At 38.1% G+C, this 16,468-nt stretch overlaps 1 protein-coding gene across 33 annotated transcripts in view; it reads left to right on the top strand.

Moving 5' to 3' along the window:
* The window catches only part of TEX9 (testis expressed 9), a 231,209-nt gene that overhangs the window by 167,406 nt on the left and 47,335 nt on the right, over positions 1-16,468 (top strand). For 15 of the 33 annotated variants that reach the window (XR_015134596.1, XR_015134597.1, XM_086321139.1 and 12 more), the window contains 3 exons: positions 263-345; positions 656-776; positions 1,283-1,456. Coding sequence is in view for 22 of the 33 variants with exons in the window: in XM_086321139.1 (XP_086177265.1) it covers positions 320-345; positions 656-776; positions 1,283-1,456 (321 nt within the window). In the remaining 11 variants the exon portion in view is untranslated. Of the gene's footprint in view, positions 1-225; positions 346-655; positions 777-1,282; positions 1,457-16,468 lie in introns of those variants that run through there. The other 18 variants (XR_015134589.1, XR_015134590.1, XR_015134588.1 and 15 more) reach the window with 4 other exon arrangements.

Consider the following 16,468-nt stretch of genomic DNA (forward strand, 5'->3'; position numbering starts at 1 on the left):
AGATTTTTGATTTTTCCCCCCTTTCTTTCTTTACTCTTTTTATATTGAGATATATATAGTTCCTTTTATACCTGGGTAGATTTTTCATTTGCCTCCACATTAGGGATTGTGTCTTTAGTGTTTTCTTCAGTGTTTCCTAAAAGGGATCTCCTATTAGACTCTTCATCTTGAGCACTTTTTTCCTTCATAAAATAATAGTCTGTTTTACAATTGATGGCATCTTAGATTCAATGAAAGACAATATATATTATTATTGATGCAGAAGCACAGATTAGATTTCTGAAGGCCAAACTCCGTGTTATGCAGGAAGAATTGGATAATGTTGTCTGTGAACGCAATAAAACGGTAAGTTTTTAAAACCTTTCAGAATAAATGCTCTTATAGTCAAAGACATTTTAGGAGCAGTTTTCAATTTTATTTTAAAAATAGCTTCACTGAGGTATAATTCACAGTTAACTTTTACATTCAATAATTGTGTATAAATACTGAACTTTGTTCTGAGATGTTGAATTTCCAGAGCTGAAGAGTTTTATGTTAGCAATTAGAATGCTGTATATTAGACTGAGATGTGTAAGCTAATAATATTAAACAGAAATAAAATATCTGAATTCCATTTTTGAGGCAGAAAATGGAATGTAATTTATTTTTCTTTAAGAAATGAGTATAAATATCTCATCAAAGATCATATAATGGAATATTACTCAGCCATAAAAAGGAACACATTTGAGTCAGTCCTAATGAAATGGATCAACTTGGAGCTTACTATACAGAGTGAAGTAAGTCAGAAAGAGAAAAACAAATATTGTATATTAATGCACTAGAAAGATAATATGGATGAACCTGTCTGCAGGGCAGCAATGGAGATGCAGACATAGAGAACAGACTTGTGGACACAGTGTGGGAAGGGGAGGGAGCAGACGAATTGAAAGAGTAACACTGAACATATACATTACCACATGTAAAATAGATAGCCAGTTTGTTGATGATGCGGGGAGCTCAAACCCAGACGCTCTGTTGTGACAACCAAGAGGTCTGGGATGGGATGGGAGGAGAGAAGGAGTTTCAAGAGAGAGGGAAGCAATTGCTGATTCATGTTGATGTGTAGCAGAAACTAACACATTGTAAAGCAGTTTTTCTCCAATTAAAAATAAATTACTTCTTTTAAAATAAAAAGATCATATGAAGCTACTTTCTGTTTTCAGTTTTATGATTTTTACTTTTGTGTTTTGATACCAAATCTTGTGTGTTTCTTCATATAATCTATAATTTCATGACTGTATAGGAGGATGAAGTTCAGGATTTAAAGTCTCAACTGAAAAATTTTGAAGAAGATTGTGTGAGACAGCAGCGGACAATTAATTTGCAACAATCTCAAACAGAAAAGTTTAAAACTCTTTTTGAAGAAGCAAACAAAAAATGTGATGGATTACAGCAACAGTTGTCTTCAGTGGAAAGGGTAATAATTTTTCTATTTTTTCCTAACCTAATGCCAAAGATGCACAAAAACACAAAAGTCACATGTTTGCTTAGACACCACTTTTCATGGTACAGTTATTTTGTTAGTGTTTCCTAAAACCTCTTCCCCTGTTATTAGAACAGTATTTTTTAGTGGCATTACTAAAATATAATTCACATACAATACGTGTTACCCTTTAAAGTATACAATTCGGTGGCTTTCAGAGTATTCACAGAGTCGTGCAACTGTCACCACTGTCAAGTTTGGAACGTTTTCATCACCTGGAAAGGCACCCTGTACCCTTTAGCCACAGTACCTCAACCTACTTCACCCCATCCCCTCAAGCTCTAGGCGGCTTCTCACTTATTTTCTGTCTTGATAGATTTGCCTATTCTGGACATTTCTGGACAGGTAGACTCATACAGTGTGTGATACTTCAAAACCAACATTTTTGCTTAATGTTTTTTTCATCTACATTGTAGCATATGTTAGGACTCCATTGCTTTTTATAGAGTAATATTCCTTGTTATAGAGTATATGAATAAAATACATTTTATTTATCTGTTTATCAGTTTATGGACATTTGAGTTATTTCTGTTTTGGAACTGTTTTGGATAATGCTGTACTATGAACATGCATATACAAGTGTTTGTGTGGATATATGTTTTTGTTTTTCTTTTGTTTTTCTTGCCTAGGAGTGGAATCACTGGATTTATGTTTTATTTGTTTGTTTTTTATTTTATTTATCTATGACTATGCTGTATCTTCATTGCTGCGTGCAGGCTTTCTCTAGTTGGAGCGGGCAGGGGCTACTCTTCCTTGTGTTGCGCAGGCTTCTTGTTTAGGTGGTTTCTCTTGTTGCGGAACACAGGCCCTAGGCCCATGGGCTTCAGTAGTTGTGGCATGCAGTCCTTTGGGCTCTAGAGAACAGGCTCAGTAGTTGTGGCTCACAGGCCTAGCTTCTCCACAGCGTGTGGGATTCTCTCGGTCCAGGGATTGAACCTGCGTGCCCTGCATTGGCAGGTGGATTCCTAACCACCGGACCACCAGGGAGGTCCCAACCTTATGTTTAGCCTTTTGAGGAACTTCAGATTGTTTTCCGAATCACCTATACCATTTTTACATTTCTAACAGCAGTGTATAAGGGTTCCAGTTTCACCACATCCTATGAGTACACGTTAGATTGGCAGTACCAATCCCCTGTGCATGCTGAGGGATGACTGTATACCATTCTGTGAGTTTTGACAAGGGCATCATCATATAACCATTGCCACAACTGAGTTGTAGAAGACTTTCATCATCCCCAAAAATTTCTCTGTGAATTTAGTCCTCTCCCTACTCCCAGTCTTAGGTAACCACTCTTCTGTTTTTGATTCTTATATTTTGGCCTTTTCTAGAATGTCATATAAATAGAAATACATAGTAACTTCTTAGAGTCTGATTTAACTTAGCATAATGCATTTCTGATTCATCCATGTTATAATCTGTTCTTTTTTATTATTGATTGTAACATAGAATGAATATACCACATTTTGTTTGTCTATTCATCTAGGAAGAAAAATTACTTATAGTATCTTGTAGTCTAAGCCTGTGCTTTTGAAAATGATAGCCACTCGTGAGGCTAGTCCAAATTGTGTCGTGCTGTGAGTGTAAATCAGCATCTAATTTTGAAGATGAAATACAAAGAAAGATGTAAAATCTCATTAATATTTTAATATTGGTTACATGTTGAAATGGTAATATTTTGGGTATACTGGGATAAGTGAAATATAGTAATAAAATTAATTTTACTTATTTCTTCTTAAGGTGGCTATTAGAAAATCTAAAATTACATACGTAGTTTGTACTATATTTCTGTTGCTTTAAGAAATAAAGCCAAGTGGTCTAAGAAAGAACAAACTATTATATCTGGGAAACAACTGTTTGTCAGTTTACGATTTGTCATCAGGCATCCAAGCTGTGATCATGTCACTGCTCAAGTAGATGTAACTTGCCTAAATCTTTGATTCTTTTCTTGTTCTTGGCCCTCATACCCAATCCTATGCTTTCTTGATTCTGAATGTTTTTCACTCATCTCTTGTTTTCATTTCCTATTGCTACTTCTTGGTTCAAGCTATTATATCTTATTTCTGAATCCTCTTCACTGGGGTTCTTTCTCTTTTCCATGGTATCCTGTACTCTGTCAAAAGATTAATATTCTCAAAGGACCACATTGATTATAACTCTACTTTTATGTAGGCAGGAAAGGAATTGATATTTTTGAGTGCTGTCTGTCAGGTAAAACACACTGGGAAACTGAATCTGAGAGGTCAGGCAGAATGCCTGTGGTCAAACAGGATTGGCAGAGTAGGATTCAAAGTGTGTTTATTTGACTCTGCAAATCATGTAGACTCTTTCTCCAACCCCCTAATAAATGGACTTAAACACATAGCTGTTCTAAAATTTCATTGTTGTTTAGGGTTAAGTATTTGAAAATTTTATTTCATGGTGAATGTATAAAGGCATTATGATACATTGGCTAGCTGAAGATTTTATGAAGACTTGCATTGACTCTGAACTCCCCAGCTTTAATTCCTATCTGCCTATTGGCCAAACAGACAAAACATAGTTTTCCTGGGTTATGTGGTACTCAAGATTGAATCTTTCTTTGTTAATTCTATTCATTTTTTCTCTATCTCAAAATAAGTCTTAGTGTACAGTTCAGAGAAATACAAACAGAGCTTAAGTAGCTGCTTCTATAAACCTGGAAAAATCAACTATTAAAACATTGTTATACATGTTAACTTATTTTAGCTGTTGATTCTAACAGATGGAGTCATTCTTAAAATATAAAATCAGAAATCATTTTACCCCATCTTTGGATTTTGTTTTTTTATTAATAATATGTTTACAAACCAACTCTATTTAGGAATAACTTAAACACAATATACTTGATTTAATTGTACAATTCATTGAGTTTTGACAAGTTAATATATCCTTGTAACCACCACCATGATTAAGATAAAATTTCTGTCACTCCCCCAAGTTTCCCTTGTCTCTTCCCTATAAGTCCCCAGTCTCTCTAATCATGACCCCAAGCAGCCACTGATTTGCTTTCTTTTGCTGCAGGTTCATTTTCCTTGTTATAAAATTTCATATAGATGGAAACCTAAGTATGTACTTTTTTGCATCTGTTTTCTTCAGCATGATGTTGAGATTCATCAGTGTTGTTGCTTGCTTTATGGTTCATTTTCATGTATTGCTGAGTGGTATTCATTTATGGATTTACCACATTTCATCTGTTCACCAATTGATGGGAATTTGAGTTGTTTTCAGCTTTAGGCTATGAGAAGTAAAGCCACTATGAATTTACACGTACAAGTGCTTTGTGTAGATACATGTTTTTGTGTAAACATATTCAGTATCATTCATCATGTTGATGAAGTGCCTAGGAGTAGAACTCCTGAGTTTATGGAAAGCGCATGTTTAACTTTTTAAGAAGCTGTCAAACTGTGTTCTAAAGTGATTATACCATTTTTCATTCCAAGTAGCATTGTATGAGAGTTCTAGTTACTCTGTATTCTTACTAACACTTGGTATTATCAGTCATTTTTAATATTAGCCACTCTGGAGGATCAGACTCTGATGCTGGGAGGGATTGGGGGCAGGAGGAGAAGGGGATGACAGAGGATGAGATGGCTGGATGGCATTACTGACTCGATGGATGTGAGTCTGGGCGAACTCCGGGAGTTGGTGGTGGACAGGGAGGCCTGGCGTGCTGCGATTCATGGGGTCGCAAAGAGTTGGACACGACTGAGCGACTGAACTGAGCTGAACTGAGAGGACCAGAAGTAGTATCTCAATGTAGTTTCATTTGTATTTCCTTGATAACTTGATCATGAGTATCTTTTCATAGGCTTATTAGCTGTTCATATTATCTTCTCTTCTTATGTATATGTTCAATTTTTTTGCCCAAATTAGAAACATTGGGTTGTATTAAGAGTCCTTAATGTTTTCTTATATAATTTTTTTGCTAGAAAGAAGGTACTGTGAATAGTTTTTCTCAGTTTGAGTTGACGTTAAATTTTTTAAGTATCTTTCAGAAGGTAGCAGTTTAAAACTTTGATGAATTCTAATACATTTTTTGTGCTCTTTTTCATCCTATTTGAGAAATCTTTGCCCATAAATTTAATTATTGTATGTAAGTCTATTTGGATTTTCCATTATTTTGGAATCAGTTTTGGTAATTTGTGTTTTTAAGAAAGTTTTACAGTGCTGAGTAGTTAAACTCATGGGTATAGATGTGTCCATACGTACATACTCAGTCACTCACTTGTGTCCAACTCTTTGTGACCCCGTGGCCTATAGCATGCCAGGTTCCTCTTTCCTTGGAGTTTTCCAGGCAAGAATACTGGAGTAGGTTGCCACTTCTATGGGATCTTCCCAACCTAGGGATTGAACCTGTGTCTCTTGTGTCTCCTGCATTGGCAGTCAGATTCTTTACCACTGTGCCGCCTGGGAAGCCCCATCATTTATTATATTTTTACTTATATTTTTAATCTCTGTGATTATGACTTCTGTTTCATTCTTGACACTAATAATTTGTCTCTTCTATGTTTTATTCTTAATTAGTCTAGCTACATACTTATCAAATTCACTGACTTTTTCAATGAATCAGTATTTGACTTTTGTTCATTTTTCTGTACTATTTGTCAGTTTTCCACTATATTGCTTTCTAATGTTACCTTTGCCTTCTCTGGTGGCTCATTGGTAAAGAATCTGTCTGCCAATGCAGGAGACATGAGTTCAGTCCCTGGGTCAGGAAGATCCCCTGGAGAAGGAAATGGCAACCCACTCCAGTGTTCTTGCCAGAGAAATCCCATGGACAGAGGAGCCTGGAGTCCTATAGTCCATGGGGTCACAAAAGAGTCAGACACGACTTAGTAACTAAACAACAACAAACTTTACCATTTCCTTCATTCTTATTTGGGCTTAATTTGTTCTTATTTTTCAGGATTCTTAAGGCAAAAGCTTACATAATTGATTTTTTACTTTTGTCACATAAGAATTTAAAGCTGTAAATTTTCTAAGTGCTGCTTTATCTGTATCCACAAATTTTGGTGCTTTTTATTAAGTTCAAAGTATTTTCTAATTTCCTTCCTGATATTTCTTGACAATTGGATTATTAAAAGTATGTGTTGTTTAATTTTAAATATTATTTTTCCTGTCATTTTGTAAATTGATTTCTAATTGAATTATGTGGTGTGTGATTTTGTTCTTTGAATATTTGTTCCATATAGTTTTGTAGGCCAGCATTTGGCCTCTCTTGGTAAATGCTTAATGTGCCCTTGAAAACAGTATGTGTTATTCTATACTGAGTAGTTTTCTATAAATATGTATTAGGTCAAATTTGTTGACAGTATTGTTCAAGTATTCTGTCTTTATTGTTCTATCAGCTATTGAGAGAGGAGTGCTTGTGCTGAATTCTTTGTTAAAATTGCCCCCTTGGTACCTATTGTTTTCTACATCTGTATTTACAAAACATTTTAAGTAGGTTCATTTGTACCATTTTTAAGATTACAGATATAACAGATATCATATGACATTTGTCTTTCTCCGGCTGAGTTACTTCAGTCAGTATGACATTGTCTAGGTCCATCCATGTCCTTGCAAAAGGCATCCTTTCATTCTTATTAATGGCTGAGTAATATTCTATTGTATATATGTGCCACATCGTCTTTATCCATTCTTCTGTTGATGGACATTTAGGTTGCTTCCATGGCCTTGCTATTGTAAATAGTGCTACAGTGAACATTGGGGTGCAGCTATCTTTTTGAGTTATGGTTTTCTCCAGAGATATGCACAGAAATGGGATTGCTGAATTATATGATAGTTCTTTGTTTAGTTTTTTTAAGGAACGTCCTGATTCTTCTCTATAGTGGCTATACCAGTTTACATTCCCTCCAGCATTTACTATTTGTAGAGTTTTTTGATGATGGTCATTCTGATTGGTGCGAGGTGATACTCATTGTAGTTTTGACTTGCATTTCTCTAGTAATTAGTGATGTTGAGCATATTTTCGGAGAAGGCAATGGCAACCCACTCCAGTACTCTTGCCTGGAAAATCCCATGGACAGAGGAGCCTGGTAGGCTGCAGTCCATGGGGTCGCTAGGAGTCGGACACGACTGAGTGACTTCACTTTCACTTTTCACTTTCATGCACTGGAAAAGGAAATGGCACCCTACTCCAGTGTTCTTGCCTGGAGAATCCCAGGGACAGGGGAGCCTGGTGGGCTGCCATCTCTGGAGTCGCACAGAGTTGGACACGACTGAAGCGACTTAGCAGCAGTAGCAGCAGCAGAGCATATTTTCATGTGCCTCTTGGCTTTCCATATGTCTTCTTTGGAGAAATGTCTATTTAGATCTTTTGCCCATTTTTTATTTATTTATTTTTAATATTGAACTGCATAAACTGTTAGTATGTTTTGGAGATTAATCCTTTGTCAGTTGCTTCATTTGCAGATATTTTCCCCATTCTGTGGGTTGTATTTTTGTTTTCTTTATGGTTTCCTTTGCTGTGTAGAAGCTTTTAAGTTTAATCAGACCCCATTTATTTATTTGTTTTTAATTTCCTTTAGGAGGTGGATCAAAAAAGATCTTGGTGCAATTTATGTTAGAGAATGTTCTGTCTGTGTTTTCCTCTAAGAATTTTATAGTATCTGGGCTTACATTTAGGTCTTTAATGGTGATGGCATCACCAACTCAATGGACAGGAGTTTGAGCAAGCTCTGGGACATGGTGAAGGATAGGGAAACCTGGCATGCTGCAGTCCACGGGGTCACAAAGAGTCAGACACAATTAAGTGATTGAACAACAACAACAATCCATTTTGAGTTTACTTTTGCATATAGTTTTAAAGAATGTTCTGCTGCTGCTGCTAAGTCGCTTCAGTCGTATCTGACTCTGTGTGACCCCGTAGATGGCAGCCTACCAGGCTCCTCCATCCTTGGGATTCTCCAGACAAGAATGCTGGAGTGGTTTGCCATTTCCATCTCCAATGCATGAAAGTGAAAAGTGAAAGTGAAGTCACTCACTCGTGTCTGACTCTTCATGACCCCATGGACTGCAGCCTACCAGGCTCCTCCATCCATGGGAGTTTCCAGGTAAGAGTACTGGAGTGGGTTGCCATTGCCTTCTCCAAAAGAATGTTCTAATTTCATCCTTTTACATGTAGCTGTTCATTTTCCCCACACTGCTTAATTGAAGAGACTGTCTTTTCTCCATTGTATGTTCTTGCCTCCTTTGCTATAGATTATGTTACTGTAGGTGTGTGGGTTTATCTTTAGACATTCTATCCTGTTCCATTGATGTATATTCTGTTTTTGTGCTTATATCATACTGTTTTGATTACTATAGCTTTGTAGTATAGTCTGAAGTCAGGGAGCCTGATTCCTCTAACTCCATTTTTCTTAAGATTGCTTTGACTATTCGCAGTCTTTTGTGTTTGCATACAAATTGTAAATATTTTTTGTTCTAATTCTGTGAAAAATGCTGTTAGTAGTTTGATAGGGATTACGTTGAATCTGTAGATTACTTTGGGTTATATACTCATTTTGATAATTTTGATTCTTCCAATCCAAGAATTTGGTACATCTCTCCATTTGTTTGTGTGTCATCTTTGATTTCTTTCATTAGTATTTTATACTTATATGAGTATAAATTTTGCCTCATTACATGGATATAATCTTAGGTGTCTTATTCTTTTTGATGTGACAGAAAATGGGGTTATTTGCTTAATTTTGGTTTCTGACCTTTTGTTATTAGTGTATAGGAATGCAAGAGATTTCTGTGTATTAATTTTGTATCCTGCAACTTTATCAAATTCATTGATGAGCTTTAGTAGTTTCCTGGTAGCATCTTCAAGATTTTCTATGTACAATATCATGTCATCTTCAAACAATGATAGTTTTACTTCTTTTTCCAATTTGGGTTCCTTTTGTTTCTTCTGTGATTGCTGTAGTTGGACTTCCAAAACTGTGTTGAATAATAGTGGTGAGAGTAGACAACCTTGTCTTATTCTTGATCTTAGAGGAAATGCTTTCAGTTTTTCACCATTGAATATGATTTTTGCTATAGGTTTGTTGTATATTGCTGTTAGTATGTTGAGGTAGATTCCCTCTGTGCCCACTTTCTAGAGTGCATGCTAAGTTGCTTTTGTCATGTCCAAATCTTTCTGACCCTGTGGACTGTAGCCCACCAGGCTCCTCTGTCCATGGGATTCTCCAGGCAAGAATACTGGAGTGAGTTGCCATTTCCTTCTCCAGGGGATCTTCCTGACCCTGGGATTGAGCCCACATCTCTTATGTTTCCTGCATTGGCAGCAGGTGGTGGGGGGGGATCTTTACCACAGGCACCACCTGGGAAACCCTTCACTTTCTGGAGAGTTTTTATCATAAATGGGTGTTGAATTTTGTCAAGAGCTTTTTCTGCATCTATTGAGATGATCATGTGGTTTTTATTCTTCAGTTTTTAATGTGGTTTTTCACATTGATTGATATACTTATGTTGAAGAATGTTTGCATCCCTAGGATAAATCCCACTTGACCATGGTGAATGATCCTTTTAATGTGTTGTTGAATTCAGTTGTTTAGTGCTCTTTAGTGATATTAGTATGTAATTATTTTTTCTTTTTTAACATTGGAGTGTAATTGCTTTATAATGTGTTCATTTTCACTGTGCAGTGATGTTAATCAGCTATATGTATACATATATCCCCTTGCTCTTGAGCCTCCCTCCAATTCCTCCTCCCATCCCACCTTCTAGGTCATCAAAAAGCATGGACTGAGCTCCCTATGCTATACAGCAGCTTCCCACTAGCTGTCTATTTTACACATGGTAGTGCATATTTGTCAGTGATATTTTCTCAATTCATCACTCTCTCCTTCCCCTCACTGTGTCCACAATTCTGTTCTCCTAAGTCTGCATCTCTATCCCTGCCCTGCAAATAGGGTCATTGGTATTATTTTCCTAGATTCCATATGTATGCATTAATATACAATATTTGTTTCTCTCTTTCTGACTGACTTCACTCTGTAGGACAGTCTCTAGGTTCACCACATCACTACAAATGACCCAATTTCATTCCTTTTTATGGCTGAGTAATACTCCATTGTATGTATGTACCACATTTCTTTATCCATTCATCTCTCAGTGGCCATTTAGGTTGCTTCCATGTCCTGGCTACTATAAATGGTGCTGCTGTGAACATTGGGGTACATGTATTAACATCTTTTTATATTATGGTTTTCTCATGGTATATGCCCAGTAGTGGGATTGCTGGGTCATATGATAGTTTTAGTTTTATAAGGAACCTCCATACTGTTTTCCATAGTGGTTGTATCAATTAACATTTCCCCCATCAGTCCAAGAGCATTCCCTTTTCTCCACACCCTCTCCAACATTTGTTTGTTGATTTTTTGATGGTAGCCATTCAGACTAGTATGAAGTGATACCTCATTGTATTTTTACAATACAGTAATCAGTGATGTTGAGCATCTTTTCATTTGTTTGTTGTTGGCCTATAATTTTTTTTTGGTGATAGATGTCTGGTTTTGATATCAGGATGATGATAGCCTCATAGAATGAGCTTGGGAGTATTCCTTCATCTACTACTTTTTGGAAGAGTTTCAGAGGAGTGTGTGTTAACTCTTCTTTAAATGCATCATATAATTCTCTTGTGAAGCCATCTGGTCCTGGACTTTTGTTTTTTGGAAGGTTTTAATAACAGTTTCAATTTCAGTGCTTGTAATTGATATGTTCATATTTTTTATTTCTTCCTGGATCAATTTTGGAAGATTGCAGCTTTCTAAGAATTTGTCCATTTGTTCTAGGTTGTCCATTTTATTTCTGTTTAGTTGCTTGTAATAATCTCTTATGATCGTTTGTATTTCTATAATGTCTGTTGTAACTTCTTTTTCATTTCTAGTTTTATTGAGTCCTCTCACTTTTTTCTTGATGAATGTAGCTAAAGCTTTATCAATTTTGTTCATCTTCTCAAAGAACCAGCCTTTAGTTTTATTGATCTTTGTTATTGTTCTGTTCATCTCTATTTCATTTATTTCTGCTCTGAGGTTTCTGATTTCTAGCCTTCTACTAACTTTGGGTTTTGTTCGTTGTTCTTTCTGTAGTTGCTTTAAGTTTAGGTTGTTCATTTGAGATTTGTCTTGTTTCCTGAGGTAAGATTGTATTGCTATAAACTTCCCTCTTAAAACTGCTTTTGCTGCCTCCTATAGGTTTTGGGTTGTTGTGTTCTCATTGGTCTCTAGGCATTTTTTGATTTCCTCTTTGATTTCTGTAGTGATCCACTGGTTGTTTAGCCTCTTTGTGTTTGTGTTTTATATATATATATATTTTTTTTTTTTTCTGTAGTTGATTTCTAATCCTACAGAGTTGTGGTTGGAAAAGATGCTTGATATGATTTCATCTTTCTTAAATTTACTGATGCTTTATTTGTGGCCCAAGATGTGACCTATCCTGGAGATTGTTCCATGTACAGTTAAGAATAAAGTGCATTCTGCTACTTTCGGATAGAATGTCCTATAGTTAATAGTTAAGTCTGTCTGGTGTAATGTGACATTTAAGACTTGTGTTTCCATATTAATTTTCTGTTTGGATGATGTCCGTTGGTGTAAGTGAGGTGTTAAAGTTCCCCACTACTAATGTGTTACTGTTGGTTTTCCCCTTTGTGGCTATTAGCATTTGCCTTATACATTGAGGTGCTTAGTCACTCAGTGCGTCCAACTCTTTGCGACCCCATGGACTTTAGCCTGCCAGGCTCCTCTCTCCATGGGATTCTCCAGGCAAGAATACTGGAGTAGTAGCAATTCCCTTCTCCAGGGGATCTTCCCAGCCCAGGGATCGAACTCGTGTCTCCTGCATTGCAGGTGGATTCTTTATCGTCTGAGCCACCAGGGAAGCATATATACAATTTTTATTTATGTGTATGTATGTATACACATCCATAATTGCTTTAAATGTAAATGGTTTAAATGCTCCAAACAAAAGACATAGACTGGCTGAATGGATAAAAAATAAGACCTGTATATATGCTGCCTATGAAAGATCCACTTCAGACCTAGGGACACATATAGACTGAAAGTGATGTGATGGAATAAGATATCCCATGGAAATGGAAATCAAAAGAAGGCAGGAATAGCAATACTAATATAAGATAGGATAGACTTTGAAGACTATTACAAGAGACAGGGAAGGACATTACATAATGTTTAAGAGATCAATCCAAGAAGATATAAAAATTGAAACTCCAGTACTTTGGCCACCTCATGCGAAGAGTTGACTCATTGGAAAAGACTCTGATGCTGGGAGGTATTGGGGACAGGAGGAGAAGGGGACGACAGAGGATGAGATGGCTGGATGGCATCACTGACTCGATGGATGTGAGTCTGAGTGAACTCTGGGAGTTGGTGATGGACAGGGAGGCCTGGCGTGCTGTGATTCATGGGGTCGCGAAGAGTTGGACACGACTGAGCGGCTGAACTGAACTGAACTTGTAGATCTTTTTATTCCCTTCCTCTTTTGTTCTCCTGCGATTTGATCTTTGGTGGTGTATTCAGGTTGCCTCCATTTTTTCCCTAAGATTTTGGATATCATTGTTACTATCATTACTCTGAATTCTTTTTCAGGTAGATTTCCTGTCTCCTCTTCATTTAGTTGTTCTTGTGAGTTTTTAGCTTGTTCCTTCCTCTTTAGCGTATTACTCTGTTGTCTCATTTTGTCTAACCTTCTGTGTTTGAGGTCTCCTTTCCAGAGGCTGTAGAATCTTAGTTCATCTTGTTCTGGTGTCTGCTCCCTGGTGGGTGCGGTTGGTCTAGGGGCTTATGCAGACTTCTTGGTGGGAGGGATTGGTACTTACCCACTGGTGGGTAGAGGTGGCTCTTGTCCCTTGTGATGAGCAAGGCCATGTCATGGGGTGTGTTTTTCAGTGGCTGTGAGTTCAGTATGACTTTCAGCATCCTATTTTCTGTAATGGGCTGTGTTCCATCTTGGTGGTTGTTTGGTCTGAGGCTTTCAGCACTGGAGCCTGCAGGTTGTTGGGTGTAGCCAGATCTTGGTGCCAAAATGTGGACCTCCAAGAGAGCTCATTCAGATCTGTTTCCCTGGGACTTCCCCCACCAGTGTCTTTGCCTTCATGGTGAGTCGTAGTTGACCTCAGACCCCTTGGTATGTGTAGCCTGGGTTCCTGTTGAGGTACTGCTCTTTGCAGGATCCCAGTGCACGTGAGACCTTGTGTGCACCCTCCAGAGTAGAATCTCTGTTTTCCCCAGCCCTGTGGAATTCCTACACTCCTAAAGTCCTGCTGGCCTTTAAGACTATGCCCCAAGGGTTCTTCCACCCAGTGCCAGACCCTCAGACTGTATTTGAGGGCTATTTTATGTAGAAACATGCCTGTGTAGCCTTTGTAGGTGTACTATTTCTTGGTGCGTGTGTTGTTTTTAGTGTAGGTGTCTGCCACTTCTTTCTGCTGTGTATGCTGGCAGTTACCCCCTCTACAGGAGGTGTGATTACGTTGTGGTAACCAGCGTATGCACTGGATGTTGAGCAGGGCCTCCCTTGTGCTCTGTTGTCGCTACCCTGTCAGAGGTGGGTTCTATTCCGTAGTTGTTGGATTAGAGGCCCCCAGGTCTGTTTCTTAGGTGTGTTTTTGATCTGCATATGTAAGAAATTGGAATTGGAGCATTCCCACTGGGAGGAAAGCCACTGAGTATTCCTCCTCTGGAGCTGTTCACCAGTGGGTATGGGCTGTTATGTCATTCCTGTTGTATGAGCTCTCAGAGTCCACTGCTGTTGGCACTGCTCTGGGCCCCACCTTAACTGTGGATATGCTGGTAGTTGGCCCTAGTGTCTGTCAGATGTTATTTTCACCAGGCCACCAGCACAGATCCATTGAAGTCAGGTCGCAGGATGCAGTTATCATGGATATGGATCCACTGTAGGCACGATGAGGGGAGTTCATCCTCTGGCCTGGCCCAGCCCCCATGTATATGCTCACAAAGTGTAAAGCTGCTAAAGGTAAGACCTGTCTTGGCTGCACAACTACTCATTATCCATTCAGATGTTCTGTAGGTACTTACTTAGTATACAAAGGCTGTTGTGGTGGTGTCGGTTCTAGGTTGCCCAGCTGGGAGGAGAGGTTTCTTAGTTGCACAGCCCCTGGGGCCCAGCTGTAGTTTGAGCCCCACCTCTGCATGTGGGCCACGCATAGGAGTCTGCTCCTGAGGCTGCCCCAGAACATAGGAATCCACCTCAGTGAGGAAGGGGTGTGGAGGCATCAGCAGCTGGAGTTGCTGGAGCCCCAGTGGGGACGAGGGGCTCAGAGGGAAGCTGGCAACCATGGCATGAGAGAGCTGGCCCTAGCCAGAGCCCTTCCTAGTGCCTTTGGAGGAAAGGCCGGTGCCTGGGGAGAGAGGCTACAAATGGCTCCACCCCTCTCTCATCACTCAACAATGACGCCTCTCTTCAGTGTTTCCTCCACAAGCATTCAAGGTTGTGGATTTCCTCACTCCTGTCCCCTCAGACCATCTCCCTGCAACTAACTAGAGTCCTCTCCCCAGGTTTCGTCTCTAAATGCCAAGTTCCAGCACCAAACCCGTCTTCCCTGTAGGTCTCACTTGGTCCTGCCTGCCTCAGACTGTTGCTCTGCTCTCCTTTGAATAACACCCGAAGCTCCCCTTCTTTCCCCTCTGATTTCCCCAACAATAAGGGGGCTTCATCAGGTGCAGGAACCTCTCTTCTGCTTTAGCTCCCCACCCGGAAGTGCTGGTCCTGTCCCTCTTCCTCTGCTCTTCCTTTTCCTGTCTTTCTTTTGTCCTACCTGGTTATGTGGGGATCTTTCATGTCCTTTTAGGTGTCTGAGTTCCTCTGCTAGTGTTCAGCTAGTGCTCTGTGAGAACTGTTCCATTTATAGATGATTCTTAATGCATCTGGAGAGAGATAAACTCCACATTCTCCTACTCCTCCATCTTGACTTTTTGTCATCTTTTTACTTTTAATCTGTCTCTACTGAAAATGAGTTTGTTACAGAAACCACATAATTGACTTTTGCTTCTTTATCCACTCTGACAGCCTTTGTCTCTTATTGGAATGTTTAGTTCATGTACATTAATACAGTTTTTGGTGTTTAGATTTAAATTTGCTATCTTCCTATTTGTTTCCTATTTTTCTGAACTGTTCTTTGTTACTTTTTCCTCCTTTGAATTGAATATTTTTTAGTATTCCATTTTTCTCCAACATTAGCTATAGCTAGGTTTAGATTTAAGGTTTATAATATACATATTTAACATATTACAGTCTACCTTCAAATCATGTTATAGTATTTCACATATAACATAACACTCTCACAGTATACTCTATCTGCTTCTTTTGTGGTCATACATTTATCTTTAAATGTCATATATCACACAACATTTTCTCTTTTAACAGTCATTTGTATTTTAAAGAGATGAAGATATTTGCCATTTCTTGTATTCTTCACTCTGGATGTTTTTCCATGCTTCTGCTTGAAATACGTACCTTTTCTCTTTTTTTTGAAATAACTACCTTTTCAATTTTTGTGGTGCCAGTTTACTAGTCACTATTTCTTTTTTTGTTTCTCTGTAAAAGACTGTTTTTCCTTACCTGAAAAAACAAAAACTTTTTATTTTGAAGTGATTATAGATTGATGTGAAGTAGCAAAAACAGTACAGAGAAGTCCTGTGTGCCCTTCACTCAGTTTCCCTCAAGGCTAATACCTAACATAATTGTACAGCATTAAAATGAGGAAACTGACATTGGTACAATCCATAGACATTATTCAGATTTTATCAGTTTTTGTATAAACTTGTGTGTTTTTGAGTGCTTTAATTTTTGAAGGGTATTTTTCACAAGGTATAGAATTATCAATTGACTGTTTTTTGTTTTCTTTGTTTAAAGATATACTCTGATTTATATGTTGTATAGTTTCTGACTAAAAGTCCA

Source organism: Bos grunniens, chromosome 10 (genome assembly GCF_055505025.1).
Source record: "Bos grunniens cultivar Pamir isolate PY7600 chromosome 10, Bosgru_T2T1.0, whole genome shotgun sequence".
Classification (NCBI taxonomy): Eukaryota; Metazoa; Chordata; class Mammalia; order Artiodactyla; family Bovidae; genus Bos; species Bos grunniens.